This window comes from Mustela lutreola, chromosome 3 (assembly GCF_030435805.1).
Source record: "Mustela lutreola isolate mMusLut2 chromosome 3, mMusLut2.pri, whole genome shotgun sequence".
Classification (NCBI taxonomy): Eukaryota; Metazoa; Chordata; class Mammalia; order Carnivora; family Mustelidae; genus Mustela; species Mustela lutreola.
Genome location: NC_081292.1, coordinates 15,906,969 through 15,928,345, shown reverse-complemented (window position 1 = coordinate 15,928,345; position 21,377 = coordinate 15,906,969). Strand labels below are relative to the sequence as shown.

At 40.1% G+C, this 21,377-nt stretch overlaps 1 protein-coding gene across 5 annotated transcripts in view; it reads right to left on the bottom strand.

The window, feature by feature from the left end:
- The window catches only part of TATDN1 (TatD DNase domain containing 1), a 41,511-nt gene that overhangs the window by 2,486 nt on the left and 17,648 nt on the right, over positions 1-21,377 (bottom strand). For 4 of the 5 annotated variants that reach the window (XM_059165673.1, XM_059165669.1, XM_059165671.1 and 1 more), the window contains 7 exons: positions 20,391-20,534; positions 20,250-20,292; positions 14,092-14,177; positions 13,959-13,999; positions 11,528-11,604; positions 2,060-2,130; positions 751-877 (listed from right to left, as the gene is read on the bottom strand). In XM_059165673.1, coding sequence (XP_059021656.1) covers positions 751-877; positions 2,060-2,130; positions 11,528-11,604; positions 13,959-13,999; positions 14,092-14,177; positions 20,250-20,292; positions 20,391-20,534 — 589 coding nt within the window. Of the gene's footprint in view, positions 1-750; positions 878-2,059; positions 2,131-11,527; positions 11,605-13,958; positions 14,000-14,091; positions 14,178-20,249; positions 20,293-20,390; positions 20,535-21,377 lie in introns of those variants that run through there. The other variant, XR_009351589.1, reaches the window with a different exon arrangement.

Sequence of the window (21,377 nt, the reverse complement as noted above, 5' to 3'; positions counted from 1 at the left end):
TACCTAATACTCTTATCAGTTAAAAACGACTAAAAAGATGCATATGGAAGGAATTATTATAATCTGAAAGTAACTGTTCAATTGCCTGAACTGGTAAACCACAAGAGAGTGATAGAATTGCGATTTAAATTATCTGCTTATGCAAACAAACTGGATGAGGAGTGTGTGAACAGGACAAGAACTCACCCTGTAAGTTACAAGCTCTACAGCTCCTCAACAACAGCCCCTCTCTCCATGCACTAGATATATTATAATTAAAAACATGATGCTGAATTGCTGCTTGCCCCCCCCCCCTTTTGGGTTAGAAAAAGGAAATCTTTCTATAACCTGACCACCTCGGTCAAAGGCTTCAAGAAATGTGTTAATAAAGTTTTTTCAGGTTGTCAAGTCATTTAAAATATACAAAAAGATCTCCTGCTGAGAGTGCATTTGTATAACCATAAGCAAGGAAGCTGTGTGAGAATCTTTCCCCTTTCCTACAAAATGACAAATAACCAAGATCACATGAAGTTTTCACTCCTGTAATAAAACCACTCGTAATGAACTGAGGTGGAGATGATGGGGAGAGAGAAGCCTCAGTAGAGCAATCCGGGTGCAGAGCCTTCCACATCGCTGCATTAAATCGGTGGCTTTTGATCTTAACTTCATTTGGATGTCACCGACTTTACCTCAGTCCCTTGAGTTCATTTTGTAAATGGCATTTGGTGGTTGACTTGAATATTCTGAAGACCGTGAAAACCAAATACTTACATTATATGGCAGGGTTCATTCCTGTCTTTTAAGCAGTGCCCATTTTCCCACTTCTTTTTGGTAGGAAATGAAGTTTTTATGTATTTTGATCCAGCATGTGTACTTTTCACTCCACACCAAGGTGCGTCTAGTTAAGCAAAGAAGTGTCTTAATGAGGTTTATCTTTGAAAATATTGGTCTCTTAATAAACATTATCAAACAAATTATGTAAATTGTAAAATGTTTAAGTCATGATTCGGCTTAAAAATGGTAAAAAGCAAAAAAAATTCTAAGCACAAGATTAAATCTTGAACTGTACAAACTTTAAAATGCCTTTTAAGAAAAAATTTTAAAGCTTTTTAAGACTCACTTTCATAATAGATTTTTCTGCTAATATTACTGTTGGTGTATGGCATACTCTAAAACAAAGCCAGAAGAAATACAAATTTTAACCTGGAAACATTTAGGTTCTGCCTCTATTTGCCTCTACTGAATGTGAAAGAACGCCTCTAAATACTGGGCCTGGGGCGCCTGGGGGGCTCAGTGGGTTAAGCATTTGCCTTCAGTCCAGGTCATGGTCCTGGGGTCTTGGGATCCAGCCCCACATCAGGCTCCCTGCTCAGCTAAGGGAGTCTGCTTCTCCCTCTGACCCTCCTCCCTGCTTGTGTTCTCTCTCTCAACTAAATAAAATCTTAAAAAAAAAAAAAAAAATCCTGGGATTATTCACTTACCTCTTTAATAAATAAGAATTCACACATTTTATAAGCATTGTACTTTCAATAAGATCATTTCATTTTCATAACTCTCCAAGGAAATAAACCTGATGGTTAGGCTTGACTTTACTAAAAATGCCCATATATGTAAGTAAAGCCTTGAGTTAGGTAAAATGTTTAGCTTCTTTTATTAAGAGGGAACAGATTTCTAAAATTCCTTGACTAAACCAGTTTGATTTAAATTCTTGTACTTTATGTGAAAGTACTGTAAAATTACACCATTACAAAGACAATGTTATAAAAAAAATTCCGAAGTTTGTGAAACCCCAAGTGGGGTACTTCAGTAAGACTACTTGTTTAATAAAATACACATAATTACAATCTCCTTAGTTACATATTTAATATTCCTTTTTTAAGTATTTAGGCTTAATCAAACTTCTAGAATTGAAAATCTTGCTTGCAAAAATACTTTTCTATCAATTGATGAAAAACCCCAAAGGTTTTCTGTAAAGTACAGTTTTTGAGGCTATGAATTAACTGTTTTAAAATATTTAACTTTTGTCTAGCTCTGTTTTGATATGGTATGATACGAAAAAGTTCTAAATGCATAAACTTACCAGTTTCAATCATTAATTTTTCACTAGGTATTGACTTCAGAACTTCCAAATTAGCCTCGGTTTTCAGTGAGCTTAAAAAAAAAAAATTCATGTATTTGGTCGTTTTTTTTCAAATTACAAACTTATCTAAAACATTATAAAACCTAAAGTCCACAAACAAAACTCTGGTTGGCTACAATGGCAATATACACATTTCCATCCTTACGGGATCTAGATTAAGATCTATTCCAACCACACACTGCCTTTAATAGGATGCAATTTTTTGTGTTTATCAGCTGACTGTCCATTAACTTTCTGAGTCAGTCTGTGTAAAAACTCGTTTGCTTCCCTCGGTAATTTGCATAACTCAGGCTCAAATGCAGAGTTGGAAGGTATGGCCAGTTTTGCAACTACTGCTAGGGAGGAATCAAAGTTAATGTTTCACTAATCAGCAACAGAATCCTCACAAATGATGAAAATCACAGTCACAGAACTAAGAGTATTTAACAAGGCATGAAAATGAAAATCTCGTTAGGAAATGTCCTTCTCCCCACATATGGAAACAGGATCTTCCATTACTCTTGACGTTCTGAAACTTACGTGAGACTTTTTCATTCACTTAGGGGAGTTAAAACCCGTCCAATTTAGACCCCTCTCCCCAACTCTGGGAAAAAATTATGGGAAAAGGTATTTTCCCCCTTTGTTTTCTCATCTCTTTCTGGGACTTGTATTCGTCACTTTTACAACTCCTGAACTGATCTGCTAAGGCCCTGCTTCTTTTACCCTTTCCTGGGAAATTAACTTTCATTTCCTTAACTTTCACTTTCAGACCGTGAGACAGACTAGAATATTGGTCCCAGTTCTTCACTTTCCTTTTATAGAAATGTATCTGCACCGTTGTCACGGTTTCATAGAAGGAGGAGCTTGAATCTGGTCATGGCCTCAAGACTTGCTTTGACTGGATGACAGCGTTAGAGGCTTGAAAACTCACTTTTAAAAATTTCGATGGCACTTCTGTGATCTGAAACTAGCATGCACTAACTAGCCATTACCTCCTCCGCCTGGGCACCCAGAAAGAAAGCCCAGCTCCAATGTGAATTCAACATGTGCCTGTGGCCAAGAGATCTTCCTATCAGTTAGTCAACCCTCAGCTGATCCTAAGATCCAGAACTATGAAAAAATGCTTACTATTATATGCCAGTGAGTTTTAGGATGGTTTGCTATATAATGTGATGATGATTAACACTGTCCTTATGTTTTATTTAAATTTTAGCATATATTTAAGTTTTTATTATGAGAGATTAAAATATATGTAAAACTACAATACAGAACCCCCATGTACTCATTACTCGGCCCCGATCTATTATCAATTCCTGGCTGATACTATCCCATCAACTCATCCCAAACCTCTCCTGTATTATCTTGAAGGAAATTCAAAATGTATAGTTTCAACATACTAGCATTTATTTCAGAAAATATTTCAGCATGTAGCTCTAAGCATGAAGCTTTCTTTTAATATAACCACAATACTATTAAGCATGTCTAAGAAAACCCTATTTTATCATCTATCCAATATTCATATTGTCTCAGTGCCCTGAGACATTCTTTGAGTTTGTGTGGCTCAGGATCCAAATGAGGGCCACATATTGCAACTGGTCAATGTTCTAAATCTCTTAAACTCTTAAGTTTTCCTGAATATCTTTTTCCTTTTTTTTTTTTAAGATTTTATTTATTTGATGGAGAATTATATAATAAATTAATCCCAGGACCGTGAGATCATTACCTGAGCCAAAGGCAGAGGCTTACCCACTGAGCTACTCAGGTGCCCCTGAACCTCTTTTTTCTTTAAAAAATTGTTGGAGAAACCCAGTTGTTTGCCCTGAAGAGTTTCCCAGTCTTGATTTCATCTGTGTTCATCTGGATTTGTATCTGGGCTCTGTATTCTGTTCCACTGATCTAGGTATCTAGTAATAACTGTACTACTATCAGTTTGTCCCTTTATGTCTGTTAATGAACTCTGTATATTTAGATGCTATCTTGAGTGCAGATATCTATAATTATTGTATCTCCTTGTTGGATCCCTTTATCATTACGCAATGCCCTTGTCTCTTGTTACAGCATACTAATGAAGACTGTATCATTTAAGCATTGCTACTGCAGCTTTTGTTGCTGCTATTGCCGCTTCTGTTCACATAGACTATTCTTTTCCTCATACCTTCAGTCTGCGTATATCTTTAGGCCTGAAGTGATTTTCTCATAAACAGCATATAGAAATTTTTTTGTTCGTTTGTTTCCTTATAGATTGTCATCCCACGCTTTTTTATTGGAATATTTAATCCATTTACATTTAACGTAATTATTGATAGGAAATTGTTTTCTGGTTGCTTTTGTAGTTCTTCTTTCTAATGTTCTCTCTGCCCTAGTGGTCTGATGGCTTTCTTTAGTGTTATGCCTGGATTCCTTTCTCTTTACTTTTTGTGTATTATAGGTTTTCAGTTTATGGTTACTGTGAGGTTCATATACAACACCCTGTATTTACAGCGGTCTGTTTTGAGCCGATGTTCTTTTTAAGTTTGAACACATTCTAAAAGCACTGCATCATTCCCTTTCCAGGTTAAAGAACCCTCTCTCTCTTTGAATTCTAAATGAGAACCTTGCCAGGCACAGTATTCTTCATTGTAGGCTTTTTCCTTTCAGCGCTTTGAATATATCATCACACCCCTCCCTTCTGGCCTGCAAAGTTTTAGCTAAAAAAAAAATCAGTGGATAGCATTAGGGGGCTTCTCTTTTGTATATAATTAGTTTCTTTTCTCTTACTGCTTTAAAGACTCTACAATTTTTCACCTTTTTATTGTGTGTCTTGGTGTAGACTTCATTGGGTTCATCTTGTTTGGGTGCTTCCTGGACATCTATTTCTCCCACAGGTTAGGAAAAGTTTCTTCAGATTTTCTGCCCCCCTCTTCTCCTTCTAGGACTTCTATAATGCAAATGTTAGCACACTTGATGTTGTCCTAGAGGTTTCTTAATCTATTCCCATTTTTAAAATGTCCCTTTCTGGGGTGCCTGGGTGGCTCAGTGGGTTAAAGCCTCTGCCTTCGGCTCAGGTCATGCATGGTCTCAGGGTCCTGGGATCGAGCCCCACATTGGGCTCTCTGCTGGGCGGGGAGCCTGCTTCCCCCTCTCTCTCTGCCTGCCTCTCTGCTTACTTGTGATGTCTGTCAAATAAATAAATAAAATCTTTTTTAAAAATGTCCTTTTCTGTTCAGCTTGGATGGTTTCCACTACTGTCTTCCAGGTCACCGATCTATTCTGCTGTATCCTCTAATCTGTTGTTATTTTTTACTTCAGTTATTGTATTCTTTATCTCTAATTGGTTTTTTATTTTCTCTTTTTCTGATTTCATCCACTCCTTTAAAGTTCACTGAGCATCTTTACGACCATTACTTTGAACTCTTTATCAGGTAGATTGCTTATCTTGGTTTTGTTTAGTTCTATTTGTGAGGTTTTGTCTTGTTCTTTCATTTGGAATAAATTTGTCTGTCTTCTCACTTTGTGATTTTTTTTTCTTTGTATTACATCAGTTATATCTGCTGGCCTTGTAAGCAGTGGCCTTGTGTAGGAAGTATCCTGTGGGGCTAAGCAGTGTAACATCGCCCATGGTCATCAGAACCAAGCACTCCAGGAGGGTCCCATGTTGTAGGCTGCTTATGCCCTCCTACTGTGTATTGTAGCTGCTGTGAGTGTGCTGGTGGGCAGGGCTGTCCTCAAGCCCAGGTGGCTGAGAGGCCCTCCTGAAGACACTACAGGCATGCTGGGTTGGGGCAGTAATTGCTTTGTGGGTTCACTAGTCCCAAACAAGGTGACCACTGGGTGTTGCTGGGCAAGAGCCACTTTGGAAGGGAACCTGCCTAACCTGGCAGTTTGGGTGGAGTGGGTCTGACAGAGAATGCAAGGCAGGGTGAATGGTGCTATCAAGATAGTTGGTAGAGTGTCAGAATTGGCTCTTGTCAGCATCAGGGCTGCTAGGTGGGAGACGGCACCTGCTAGCACTCCCAGTCCCAAGAGATTTTTCTGTAGATCCCTGCCCCTCCAGCAGCCACCCTAAAATGAGCCAATAAATCTCCTTCCTGTACAACGCAGGTACTTTTTAAACTGCTGTCTCTCTGCTGGATCCTGAAGTGAGTGATACTAGTGTGCTGGCCCTCATGAGTAGAGTCTCAGTTTCTAATAGCGCCCTGGCTCTGCTGAAGTAGAGTCCTGCTGGTTATCCAAGCCAAACATGGATGAGGGCCTGTCTTCCTGGTGCAGACTCCCAGGGCAGTCAGGAGGCACGGGGCACCTGATGTGGGGCTTGATCCCCTTCTCCTCAGGGAGGACCTCTACACCTGTGCTGTCCCCTCCTGGTTATGAGTTGACATACCACATATTTGGTTCCCTACTTTGTCTCTGCTCCTCCCCACCCTTCTCAATGTGGCTTTTCCTTCACAGTACAGAAGAGCTGTTCTGCAGATCAGGTCATTCTCGGAAAGAACTGCATTACATACAGTCATTGCCTGGGAGTGTCTGCAGGAGGAGGCGGGAACCTCCTCCTCCACCATGCTCCTGGTCATGTCAACCTGAAGGAAATTTTGCCTTCTGTATTTCTTACAGGATATCTACATTACCATCTAGAATCTTGACCAGATTCAGGTGAGGATTTTTTTCTTATTTTTCTACTTAGAGAGGCACACAGTATCTGGCTGTATTTTTGTGACGGGAGGCAGCCATGGTTGCCCAGTGCTTAGACCTCTTCATTTACCAGGAGTTGCAGAATGTTGACAGATCTGTCAGCCCTTTATTCACTAGAATATTTGTATAAAAATTGCTGCATCTACTATTAGGTGCCCAATGGTAGGTGGTAGAGAGGAAAAATATGTATCTCCCTGTTGAATGTGTTGATTCCCTCACTTCCTCCAATGGTGGTATTGTTTTATAAACACAGACATTTATTTTTAATCATTAAGGAACTCTTATCTTTTTCTTGTAATATTCTTGTAATATTGTTCATATTTTATGGATGTAACATCTCAGCCTTTAGTATATCAAGTCTCTTTTAAAGTTCTTTTCCCTAAATTGTTTCCTCTGGTGCTAATTTTTCTATTTATCTTGATCTTTTACTTTCTGTTGGTTCACCTCATTTATCTGGTGCTCCTTAATTATCAGTTATATTTAAGGAGGCTTGAATGGCCAGTGTTCCCTCCACTTTTATGAAAACAGAGGACTTTTTTACTGCCAGTTCTGAGTGGGGAATCTTACTGGAAGCTCCTTGTGGGCCAGGCTGGGACTTGACACACAGATCTGCGATTTCATTTAAGAGTGAAAAGGGAGGGAGATAGCTGTGGGGCTTCTGCTCCTCCAAATTCTTTCCTCTGAGATCAACATTCGAGTTTCCAAGCCAAGTTTCTTGGCTCTCACAATTTGGTTTGTTCAGTTTTCTTAGGAAAAGAGATTTCCCTTTGAGTAGAAATGCTTGCTGCTGCACCTGTACTCTGTGCATGGCAATGAACACAGGGGATGACAGCTTTCTCTATGAGGTCTGGAATTACCCTCACTTAGTCCCATTTGTCACTAATTCTAAACCCAAAGTCCTTTCTGTGATTCTGTGTGCCAATTGCTCTCACCTTCTCTGGGGCCCTTTAGTCTAATTGGTCTCTTCCAGAAACTCCAGCCTTGTTTCTTTGCTTTACGTTTTCCACTTTGAATACACAGGATTTTACTTTAGAATGATTTTAGAAGGAGTGAAAGGGAAATGTGTGTCTAACTTGCCATAAATACCAGCCTTTTTATTACTGTTCTCCAGAGACAAACAAAACTCTTATGTTCAGCCAGAGTTAACAATTGACCAATAGGAGTATTTTCAAAAATGTACTGATATGCTTGATATGGGTATTAACTTTAAAACTTCCAGTTATCAAATTACTTGTATATTTTCAATCTCTTGAAAAGAAATCATGCCTTAGTTGTTTCCTACATATACTCCATGCTTATAAAAACTGATCTAAATACAGAAATATATATACTATGAAGAAATATTTTTAAATCAAAGCCAATTATATCTTTAGTAAGGTTTTCCATTTAAAGGAAGGCAGCTGCATGACTCCATAGTCAAATCTGAAACTTTCCCATTTTCATGGAGGAAAATATAATTTAACCCTTAGAAAACAGACTTTATGTCACAGGCAGTATAGATTAAATTACCATAACTCAAGAGACTCAGATTAATACTGCAATAAATTCAATTTCAGAATAAGAATAGAAATATTGACTGATTAAATGACTAATGTTAATTCTGAGTTAATACAGGAAAAAAGTCATATCATTAACTTAAAGCCAAATCTTTATAAATTCAAGGTCATATAGAAATCTCTTAAGACAAATGTACTAAATCAAGTTGGTGAAATAAAGACCTTCTACCCTCTTCCTTTAAAAAAGATTATTTAGAGAGCAAGAGTATGAGCAGGGCAGAAGACAGAGAGGATCTCAAGCAGACTCTGTGCTGAGCGTGAAGCCTGACTTGCGGCCCAATCCCATGACCCTGAGATGACATGAGCCGGAATCAAGAGTCAGGTGCTCGACTGACTGAACCACCTGGCCGCTCCTACTGTCTTGCTCTTAAAAATCATTTCAAAATAAGAAAGAAAGAAAAAAACCCACTTTTTTTTTTTTTTTAAATGAAACTAGGAGATATTTCTGACTCCTAGTCACAAAATATATAGCAGAAAGTACATGGTAAAATGATAAATGATGGCTAAGGTGACTTAGGTGTCATGTGACTGTGGAGAGAGACACCGAAGACAAGCAAACCAACTGACCCAAGAACGTTCTAAGAACTGGAAGATCAAGGTCCTTAGGCTGGGATAAGGCAAGGGACTAAGTGGAGACTGTTTTAAAAGGTGGGGAACAGAAAAGCCAAAAGTGTCAGATTACTTCCAGGGAATGGGTGCAGAGAGGACTACTTCGGCTCCTAACCCCTGGCCTGAGAGAGAAGGGGAGAGGCTGTGCGTACAGTCTCTGGAAAAGCTAAATTAGAGACAGTGCAGCACAGAGGCATGCAGGGGGAAAGCCCGGGGTGAAAACAGAGACCGAAAGCTGACTGCTTGGTGAGCTCCCCTCTCCACCCTCATTCTGCCCCAGAACACCAGTACACTGATGAATCCCGACCCTTTCTAGCGGAGGTCAGAGGACCCCAGTTTGAAGAAACTGAAGCAACCCAGAAAGAGTCTGACAGGCTGACATTTAGGAATCCCTGGTGCGGTCGGCTGGCCTGCCGGGCGATGAACTGTCTCCTCACAGAGATTCCAAGAGCTTTTTATCTTAACTTTTTAAATATAGAGCATAAGAATTGCCTGACATTTGAAGAAAGTCATGACAGGGACTAAAACAAAGAAAAAGGAACTCGGAGGAAATAAAAGCATGATATGGGAAACAAAAAATAACTAAATCTATCTTTAGAGAGATAACAAGATGCATCTGCATCTGTCAAACCAGATAATGATAGGGAAGAGCTTTCAGATATTAGAACAAGAAGCTGAAGTTTTATTAAAAAGTTGAAAAATATTTTTGAAAGTGGGAGAAACAAGAGATAGAAATTATAGGGGAAAAAACTGAGATCAGAGTATGAGCCGGGGAGGTCCAAAGAAAGAACAAGAGAAAAAAAAAATTCCCAGAATGGACAGAGATGAGCTTCTGGCTGGCATGGGCCAGTAGAGCGCGCACGAACTCTGAATGACAAACCCATCGAACACCTTTGTGAAGTCTAATAATTCCAGAGGTAAAGAACTAAAATAATCCACTGGGAGAAAACAGTAGGCCTACAGGGTAAGGACTAGAAATGAGGACAGCCACTGATTTACTGACATTAAGCCTAAAAATGGAGTCCTGCAAACTCTCATGGACTTAATAGAAAATTATTTCTAGTCCAGAATTTTATGCCCAGGAAAAATACCCAATAGAAGGGTTTTTGTTTTTCTTTCATTAACTATCCAGGCAATCTTTCAAAAACAAAGTAAATTCACTGGAACATGTTCCAGCAAAACAAAACTGAATACACGGGATCAAAAATAAAGATTCCGTCGCAGAGCAGACACTGGTCCGAAACGGAGAAGATGGAAGGGTCAGAAACTGGGCAGATAATCTAAGGCCAGATTATCTAGACCCTTTTCCTCATGTGCAGAAACAGGAAGGTGTTTCACAGAGCTGCTGTAACGTGTGAGAAGGCTTCAGCTTTTGAAGAAAACCAAGTAAATAAAAATGAGGAAAACAAAGCAGTATAGCCTATGTTCAGCAGTCAACAATATCTACACAGACATAATAATGAAAACACTAGATGCGCATAAAACCGCAAAATTCCGAACTAAGTACACTGAGAAGCCTGTGAAGGAAAGAATTCAGGCGGTAGGAAAGTGCTGGATGTAAGAAGGAAGATGCTCGTACTCCTTAACGGAAACAGAGAAGACGAATTAGAGAGAACCGCACACACTAATACTTAGACACATGATGATGAAGAGCTAAGTGGGCGTCTCTGGGAAAGCTGACTTACAAGTAGAGAGTATGGTGGGGAGACTGTGTCTAAGTTTTTCAAAACTACTTTATAGTCCATTATTCATGTATTCCTTTCCATAGTGGTTTACTGATTAAATCATTAAAATATAGAAGCAGCACCTAGGACATATAAATAAATCTGAACTCAACAGCAAATAATGTCATGGTTCTATTTCCCCGAGGAGATATTTTAGTAAAAAAATAATGCAGTCAGCTAAGTGGTAGTTTTAAAGGAACGAAACACTGGGGAGGGACAGCCCAGGGAGCCAGTGGGGCCAGCAGACCACACTGGGCTTACGCAGGCTAGTGTGGTGTACCAGCAGGAAGGTCAGCGAGCGTGGAGGCAGAAGACACTGGTTCTCATGCTATCAGTTACTTGAAACCAGTTTCTTAACTTCTGAGAGCCTCACTGTCTTGGCCTACAGAGATCTATGAAATGATTATGTCATAGGGGCAGACATGCATTGTGTACATGCATACACAATGCTGCAAACGGGCATGTTTTAAAGGGATAAAATGACCCGAGAATCGACTGCAATGCTAGAGAAAGCCAAGCTGTTGATCTGGGTACAAAACTGTTTTCTGTAACTGCGATGCTGGGTTAGTGTACAACCTGCAAGTTTTCAGTAGGTTCTATGACCAAAGTGGGGCTTGAACTCACCACCCCAAGATCAACAGCCACATGCTCTACCAACTGAGCCAACCAGGTGCCCTATATAACTTTCAAGTTTTAACTGAAAGGAGTAATGGAGTTTTTTACTTGCAAGAATGGCATCATTTAACTTCTCACATACTTACAGAAATTCACAGGCCAAGATCAATGTGATAAACAAATACATTTAAATCCATATCTGCAATTCGCTGTAGAACAAGGAGTCTACTTGATATAAAACAAATGTAAGGACCTACCAACCATTAAATCCTATATAGAGATCCAAGTCAACCAAGGCTGCGGCTGCTTCCTTCGTACCATCAAAGGAATGTACCTAAGGACATACAGGTAGAATTTTATTTAATTAATTTTCCTTTAAAATCCTAAATGACACCAATAACTTTCTAAGCAGAAGTAGAGATGCATTAGGGTTTTTCGGATCAGAGCATTTCACATGCGGTGGCCCCTATGGTTTTATTTTCAAATCCAATCTCACAATAAAATGGGTCAACATCCCCCCTGATGTGAGGCAAGAGGGGAGAAGGCTTGCCCAGAACTTCTGTCCCCAGCTGCCTGATGGCTCTGCTCCAGCATTCCCGCAGCGCCGCCAGGAAGGGGACTGGTGCTGGGAGCCCCATCCTCAGGCAAAAGCATGAAGTTAAAAATGTTATAAAACCATGTAAATTGTATCTTAAAATGTTCAATTTTTACGTTATGGGCTACTTTTTTCTAGAAGAGAGATGACTTAAGAGGACAAGTTTTAAGAAGATCGATCAAGAGTTGTAAGAATGTCACTAAAAAAACATGAACTGTTACACAGTTATATCTCAGGAGGCAGAAAGGAACGAGATGGTGTTCTCCTTCAAAGCTACAGGGATTAAAGCATAGTTTTTCACACTTTGTGTAATTAAAACCACACTTAACAATACTTCTTTAGGAGCGCCTGGGTGGCTCAGTGTATTAAAGCCTCTGCCTTCAGCTCAGGTCATGATCTCAGGGTCCTGGGATTGAGCCCCGCATCAGGCTCTCTGCTCAGCAGGAAGCCTGTTTACCCCTCTCTCTTTCTGCCTGCCTCTCTGCCTACTTGTGATCTCTCTGTGTCAAATAAATAAAATCTTTAAAAAACAAACAAAAAGCAATACTTCTTTAAATACACCTACAAGTGGGTGGTTCAGTTAGTTAAGCAGCCAACTCCTGGTTCCAATTCAGGTTGTGATCTCATGGGCCATGGGGGCAAGCCCGCTCAGTGCAGAGTCTGCTTGGGATTCTCTCCCTGCCTCCCTCTGCCCTTCCCCCGCTGATATGTGCATGCTCTTTGAAATAAATAATAAATCTTTTTATAAAAATAAACACACACACCTAACAAGTGATGTCATTAATGCGTTCATACAGCAAGCAGAGTCCTAAATCTGTTCTAAAACAGAACCATGTTATACAGCTGCCCAAAGAGTTTGCTCTTCCCCTCAGCATTTGCAGCTGACTAGAAAATATATCCTCCATTAACATCAAAATAATTTTAAATATGACTCTTCATAAACCATTTCAGAAAATTAGTTATATTCAGTGATTTTTTTTTTTCCCCAAGTAATTCCTACACCCAGTGTGGGACTTGAACTTACAACCCCAAGATCAAGAGTCACACATTCTACCCACTGAGCCAGCCAGGCAATATCTTCTTTCGAAAAAAGTCAAACATTTAGGTTGGATTTGTTGCTGTTAAGTAAATTCTTTAGAAATAAAAAGAAATGGGCTAAGAGTTAGAACCATCAATCCCAAGGGCATTAATGAGAGCCTCTAAGCCTCTCTCAGTTCCCAAAGGATAAACTGCAGGGTCAGTAAACTACAGATACAAAAGTGCATAGCGGTGCAGAAAACATGATCGCTAGCAGTCCGTGAGACACGAAGTAGGGCTACAAACCTGGGAAAATACAGAGGACACTCAGCAGCACAGTGCAGGCATACAGTACGATACCCATAGGGAGTAGGTACCCTAAGTGTAAGTGCCATTTCCTCTTCCTTACTTGGACTTAGTAGGACTGATTTTACAGAGCTAGGTAATAGCTTTTCTGCTAGAGACTAGTGAATTGCTCCTAAAATTAGAGGGGAAAATGTGTGCGTCGGAGAGTTTTTCTGAGGCAGATTTTCAAAAGAACCCATAATCCAAAAAAGACTTACAAAACACTGCTTTGGATGCCTGAGCTAAGGCAGAGAACATTGATGGGACCTGACTGACATGACCACACAGAAGCGTTTAGAGTAGAAGCATATTACAGAAAGGAGGGGTCTCAGGTCAGAGTGGTTAACCGCAAATGAGCACAGCTGACAAGAAATTAAGAAGGCAAACCTGAAGTGAGACTTAAAATATTAAAATCAGTTTATACCCTGCTCAGAATTTCAAGTGAAAACCACTGAAGAACAGCTGATGGAAGAGGCAGAGAAAAAGACCATCGCCCACAGTCCTGAAACACGAGTTCATTCACGGGGTTTTCTTGTGAACCAAACTCTATCATTCTTGTACTTTGAACAAAATAAATGTAATTAAATCCATGTGACTTATGTATCGCATCTGGCCCACAGATTCTAAAGTAAACATGCGTCCTTCAGTAAGAGGGGGAGGAACACTGCTGATCCTGAATTACTTCGCCAACCTGAGGAACAAGGAAGCTTCTGGGCAACTCTTCTACTTACCACTCCCCCGACACACCGGTCTCTGTTTCTTTTCATTATGTCTGTGAATTAAAAACAAACCACTGTTGGCTAATACCTTGCTTGACTTCTGCAAAACTCTTAAATTCTAAATGAGATTTTAGCTTTAACTCACCCAAAAATTCAGCATGTGAGTTCCGACAGTGAAGAAACATTGGTAATTTTGTTTGTTCTGCCAGTTCAAACTGTTTTTCAAAGTATCTGTATGATGCCAAAAAAAATATCCTTGTTAATTCTATTTTAGTGTGAAAAAAATAACTGTTAAATATTTTTAAGTTAAAGGACTTTTATTATCTTGAGATTATAGGACAGAAGTAGTAAACTCAGACATTTAAAACACATCTGGCTTAGTCAAAGGCTTTTATAACACACAACTTCCTGAAAAGGACACATCATTTTCTGGGATTACAAAATTATTTTCAAAAATGTTGGTTAGCTTTCCATTATAACTACTGGGTAAATTAGGTAGCACTTTACTACTGATCACTAGAAATAGCTATAATGTTTATGTTTCCAGTGATGGGAGCTGTTCCTCAAATAATTACTTTTTTTTTTTTTTTACACATTTTATTTATCTGAAAGAGAGACAGCCAGAGAGAGCACGAGTAGGGGATGGGACAGGTAGCAGGAGAGGGAGAAGGAGCAGCAAGGAAGCTGATATAGGGCTCAGTCCCAGAACCCTAGGATCATGACCTGACCTGGAGGAAGACACTTAACCAAATGAGCCACCCAGGTGGCCCCTCAAATGATTACTTTTAACTAGGTTTTCCCACCAAACCCCAGCAAATGAAGCAGATACTTTCCCATCACCCGTGGGATCCGTTCCCTGCAGCACGTGTTGTTAGGGAAGAGCACACCAGCAGCGTCTTGCCCGGAGAGCTGGCTGAGCACCATCAGTGGAAGTCAATCCGCTGCAGCCAGCAGCCTGGCACAGCTTTATTCTCAGTGTTTTCCATGTTCTGTTATATAAGGAATTACTACCACTAGATGCAGGGATTTATTAAATAAATGTAAATAGCACAAAAACTGAAACATTCTATTTTTCAAAGATATAAAAACTACATGATAAAACAGCAGCCGTGGGGCACCTGGGTGGCTCAGTCAGTTAAACATCTGCCTTCAGCTCAGGTCATGATCCCAAGGTCATGGGATCGACTCCACATTGGGCTCCCCACTCAGTGGAAAGCTTGCTTCTCCCTCTCCTTCTGCCTGCCGCTCCCCATGCTGTGTTCTCTCTCTGTCAAATAAATACATAAAATCTTTTTTTTAAAATCTTTTAAAAATCTTTTTTTTTTCTTTTAAAGATTTTTATATATTTGTCAGAGAGAGAGAGAGAGAAAGCGAGCACAGGCAGACAGAATGGCAGGCAGAGACAGAGGGAGAAGCAGGCTCCCTGCTGAGCAAGGAGCCCAATGCGGGACTCGATCCCAGGACGCCGGGATCATGACCTGAGCCGAAGGCAGCTGCTTAACCAACTGAGCCACCCAGGCGTTCCTTTAAAAATCTTTTAAAATCTTTTTTATTATTCATTTATTTATTTATTATTTATTTAAATCTTTTAAATCTTTTTAAATCTTTTAAAAAAAGATTTATGTATTTATTTGACAGAGATCACAAGTAGACAGAGAGGCAGGCAGAGAGAGAGAGGAGGAAGCAGGCTCCCCACTAAGCAGAGAACCTGACGCAGGACTCGATCCCAGGACCTCGAGATCAAGACTTGAGCCGAAGGCAGAGGCTTAACCCACTGAGCCACCCAGGCGCCACTAAATACATAAAATCTTTTTAAAAATAAATAAATAAATAAAACGACAGCTGTGAATATTTAGAGAGTACTTTATAAAAAGGTTTTTCAAGTGCCACATACCATTATCTCATCTGATCCACAAAATAACCTTTGAACAGGACAAGAGCTAGTGCCAAAGGATGTACGACCTCATCCAAGATCACAACACACTGTAACAAACTTGGACCCAGAAACTGAGTGCTCAAATTCCAGGTCTCAGCCAAAATGACTAAAAGTTGTGACATTTCCAAGAAGCTTCTTCTGGTCCCATAGCGTAATGAAAATAGCCAGATGCAACATGGTGCGTGTTCCTGGCAGTCTCATTCAGCGCGGGGCTCACTCATTCTCCCTCAGCTCATGCAGCTCAAATGAAACTAGGAGTTACAGAGAATAAGGGTCTTATTTTCCTACAGGAGTTTACCTCTACTTGGCACCTTAATTTTAGGGAATAATTTCTTGGTGTTTAGTTTAAGTCTCTTTTGCTATATATTCCTCTATCTTATCCCCTTGAAATACAAGACAATCATTTTCCTGGAGTACCCCTTTGTCCTCTTGAAAATGCTAAATTTTCAAATGAGACACATAAGTGCACTTCTTAAAGAGTGTTCATAATTTTGGTGGGTTTTTTTTGTCTTTATTACCCAGTGTTTCCCAGTGTGTAGGCTTTTAAATCACCTTTTCAGGTTCTGCTGGGCTACAGTAAGCAAAAATAATTTTAGTTAACAAAGTGCTGAAATTTCACAGGGCAGGAAACAGAAATGAAATCTTTAAAGAAAAGTCACTATTTCCATAACCTCTACAGAAATTGAAATGTCAGCAATGAAGTGTGCTCCAGTCATTACGTAAACTTTACCATGGATCTGGCTTCTGGCTACACACCGCACACTCTCTGCTTCACGCTCCCCATCTACGTGGATCGTTCCTTTCACACACAATTCTATGTACAAAGCCACACAACTGAACCACAGATTTACAGAATCTAATGATCGCCTTGGGAATAAGCCTGCCCATCACAGCAGGCAAAAGTACAAATTATGAAAATAACAGATGTTCAAGCAACGTGCCTCCATTATTCTGCATATGAGAAAAGAAAAGGTCCATACACTCAAGCTAGCTAGGTGTCTTAAGGCCAACTATTCCTAATGACACAGACTGAGAACTTGACATGAAGGGCTTGACATGAAGTACCTGTTGTCTTTAAAGAAAAAAACCCACCATCCTAACTAGAAATAGCGTAAGTTACAGGGCAGCAGAAACTGGCCCTCATCAAGAGGTTTCTCTGCTTCTTTTACTGTTTTGTTTTTTTTTTTCTTAGTTCATAAATGAAAAAGCACTGTTTACTTGAGTTAGATTTGCTCACTTAAGTGAAGCTGTAATTTGCTTTTGCCTGTATTACTGCTTCTTACATTTGAGGGTCAACAATAGCGGAGGACAGGGCTTGAAAAGGTCAGCTTGCGAGTAGCTGTTAGTAATTAAGACTGAGGCAACTCCCAAAAGCCCAGAGCCTCTGGACTGGCCCACGGCAAGGACAGCCTCACTCTCTCATCGCTGGGGTTCCCTAAATCCCCAAACGGTTCTTTTGAAATCTTGTCTGATGCTGGATTTCTTTTCCAAAACAGACCTGCAGTATTAACATTTTAAAGCCCCGGAAAAATCCCACAGCAAATTCTTCCCACTCAAGTAAACCGAGCTCTAAACTTGCAGCAAGAAAAGGGGATAGAGCATGGGGCAGACACTGAATAGACAGCCCAGGCTTCAAGGGTAACCCTTCCACAGCAAAGTCTGGCTTATTCCTTATTTTCATGCCTTTTGGGTTTTTTGCTCTTTAAAAAATGCTTGTCAAAAACCCCAAAGAAAAAGATAGTCTGTATTTTCTTTAAGATGAAAATACTTCTGAGATTACCACCACAGTCGCAATTTCTTGAGCACTAACTGCGCCCAGCCTGTTACTATGATGCGCTTTACATACCGAATGTTAAGAAAGGTAGGAGGTATTATCCCCATTTCAGTGATGAGGAAACTGAGATTTACAGACACACAGCCACCAAAGGCTGTTAGGGTTCAAACACAAAGCTGTCAATTCTCCGAGAACTACTCTGCACAGTTACAGTCTGCCTCACTTACCAGCAGGCCTCGGTATTCTTTGGCCACTGTGTCTACTGCACGTCAGTTCTGTCTTGCCTACTAATCCATCACACCATTTTCTATTTTTCTCTTCTCATACATCTTTTTCCTGACTGCATTTTTACTTAAAACAACAACAATAAGAACACCAAATCATACTCTGGTTGTCTTAGATGGTATTAAAGGACAGCTCAAAATCAAAATTCTTCCAAGAAAAGATCCAATAGTAAAAGCCGAGTTATAGGCTTTTTACTCCACGCTGCTCTGCAGGAATCAAAAAGACCCTTTCTCCTTATGAAAACTCAGTGAGCATTTACGGAGCACCCGCCAGGCTCGGAGAATACTGCGCACGGTCGGTGCTATGGGCGCGACAGCACGAGTGAGGCTGGGTATGTGCCCCCAGAGAACTCGGACACCGGACACCGTCTGTTGTGGGACAGGAAGGCGGGACATGAATGTATTCCGGGACAACGTGAGAAATGCCGAAACAAGTACAGAGCACCACAAGTACAGAGCACCGTGTGTGCAGGGAGGGAGCGTGGGCGGAGGACAGGGCGTGGGGGTGTGGTGTGGGGAGGGATATTTGTTTTAACAACAAACCAAATGGGATTCCTACTGCTGCGGTTTTTTACTAAATCCTTTGATGTTTTAGAATTTAAAATCTCAAACTGAACTAACTGCCCATCTTTTTAAACTCTGTCCCACACTTTAGTTTGTCCTTAGCTTCATCTCCTCTGGAAGACGCCCAGCTCACATCGCCTCACCTTATTAGCAAAGCCTTCCCTGACTCCCCCAGAAAGTCCTTCCCCCTGCTCTCCTACACCTTTTGTTAGCATTTTCCAACCCATTTTAATTACTTATGTCCTCTCTTATCTCTAAAGGCATCAGAACCAAGCCTATTCTTTGTATTACACTGAGGAGGCACCTGGTAATCATTTACTGAACGAGCACTGAGTTTAAACTCTTAGTACAGATTACCACCTGGGCAGCTGGCATCTGTGTTCAAGCATTAACTACATCCTGCTATATGTATTGTTTTAAGTTCTGATCTTAAGTTAATGGTTGGAGTATCCTCAGAGCAGTGAAAGAGAACTATCAATGTTTTCATTAAAACAAAAAAAATTAAGTTTCAAGTATGTAGGTTGCATTTTAGAATCAGTCTGAATGCATCTGGATTAAAGTCCTATGGCCGGAGGATCACTGTCACACCCCCGCCATCTGTCTGCTTCACGACATTCATCTTGGCCAAACACAGACTCTAAGGTGGAGGAATTAAGATCTGTGGGCTTCACCTACCAAACTCAAGCAGTCAACTATTTTTCAATTTAAATATGAGTATGTGAACTTTTAAGGTAAGTAAGTGACCTATAAAAATGATAGTCAAGGGCGCCTGGGTGGCTCAGTGAGTTAAGCCGCTGCCTTTAGCTCAGGTCATGATCTCAGAGTCCTGGGATCGAGTCCCGCATCGGGCTCTCTGCTCAGCGGGGAGCCTGCTTCCTCCTCTCTCTCTCTGCCTACTTGTGATCTCTCTCTGTCAAATGAATAAATAAAATCTTTAAAAAAAAAAAAAAAAGATAGTCAAGAGAGGTTTAGGATTTAATAATCCTCCGTCATCAGGTGACTGTCCCGGAAGACCACAGCATCATAAATCACTGAACAGCTCTGAGAGGATTTAGTCTAATGTTCTATCATCTAGATAACGAATACATTGTTTCTGAAATGCAACAAAATGCTCATTAATAGACTTAAATTAAGTCTATGAGCTCATTTTTCTTTTTGGCCTATCACACTACCCACCAGTGTGCTGACTCCAACTTAAAGGTGTAGGCAGTGGGTTGTAGGAAGTCTACAAAGGTTGGGAACTTCGGAGTTTTCTGAGAAGCTCCCACTCTCCACATGGCTCCTATGAAAAGACCCTCACGTTCAAAGCTGACAATATCCAGAGCGAAGCAAGAGTAGGTTTTTCCTACTTTGGTGATTGATCCTATAATCTCCTTCTAATACCTCTTGCTCTCAAATCCTTTATATCACTGATTGCTCTTAAATCATTCCACTGGAATGGTTCCTGCATGAATACACTCATAAGAAAAAGAACAACAAAAGTCTCCATCATGTAAAACTCATCCCTAACTTCCACCATTAAAATTAAGTTAGATGGTTAATCAGTTGGGAACTAGATGCTTCCATCCCTTATGAATTCCATGCAGGTATGCATGGAATTTTTTTCACTTCACTTTTGATATACAAAGGAAAAATGCTTAATCCTGATGCTTAATCCAACTACATTCTGAACAAATAAAGGCAATTTTTAAAAAAATCACTCTTCTGATTTTACGATAATTACTAAAGTCAAAAAATTTCCTTACTTGAGCTGAGTATCTTTGGGACAGAATTGCAGTCGATCGAAATCTTTAAAAGACAAAATAAATAAATAAATAGCAACTCATTAACTTGTACAGAACAAATCTCTTTCAAAGTCACTGTAACAGGGCTAGGTTGGCACTTACCCAGTCCACACTCCCCGATTGCTACAACTTTCCCCTTATTGTTTTCAGCAAGATTTAGCAACTCCGTTAAGTAAAGATCAGGGTCATTCTTTTCAAATTCATCACATCTTGTAGGATGACATCCAACTGTACTGAAAAACATATCTAGCACAAAATAATGTCTTAGGATTATTTTCAAAATATTTTTCATATTATACTTAACATGCAAAAATGACAGAACAAATAATTTCAACTGGTTAATTTTTAATAATAGCCATAAACTATTTGAACTACAAGAACTGCATATGGTTAACCATATGATAATTTTTGGAACAGCTTAACAAAGCAGGACATGAATATGAAAATTGCCTTTAACATATTGGTAAAAAAAATTAATTCAACTTTCCAAAGTTTGGTATTTACCGAATCCTGCAGAATGGAAAATAAAACAATTTCTTGGAGAATGAAATGTCACAACCTAATTATATCTTTTATATTCGCTATTCACATCACTGTCTTGTTTCATGTATTTAACATAACAAAATATATTTCTTCCCCTTAAAAAGGATGACTTAGAGGCACCTGGGTGGCTCAGTCTTTAAGTGGCTGCCTTCTGCTCAGGTCATGATCCCAGGGTCCTGGGATGGAGCCCAAGCCCTGCATGGGACTCCCTGCTCAGCGGAAAGCCTGCTTCTCCCTCCCCTCGCCACTCCCCCTGCTTATATTCCCTCTCTTGCTGTCTCTGTCCCTGTCAAATACATAAATAAAACAAACAAACAAAAAGGATGACTTAAAGAGATGGAATCTGTTTTTTTTATTTTCTTAAGATTTTATTTACTTATTTGAGAGAGAGAGAGAGAGAGAGCGAGCGAGCATGGGGGGAGGGGCAGAGGAAGAGGGAGAAGCTGGCTGTCCACTGAGCAGGGAGCCCAACACCAGGGCTTGATCCCAGGACCCTCGGATCATGACCTGAGCCAAAGACAGATGTGTAACTGATGGAGCCACCCA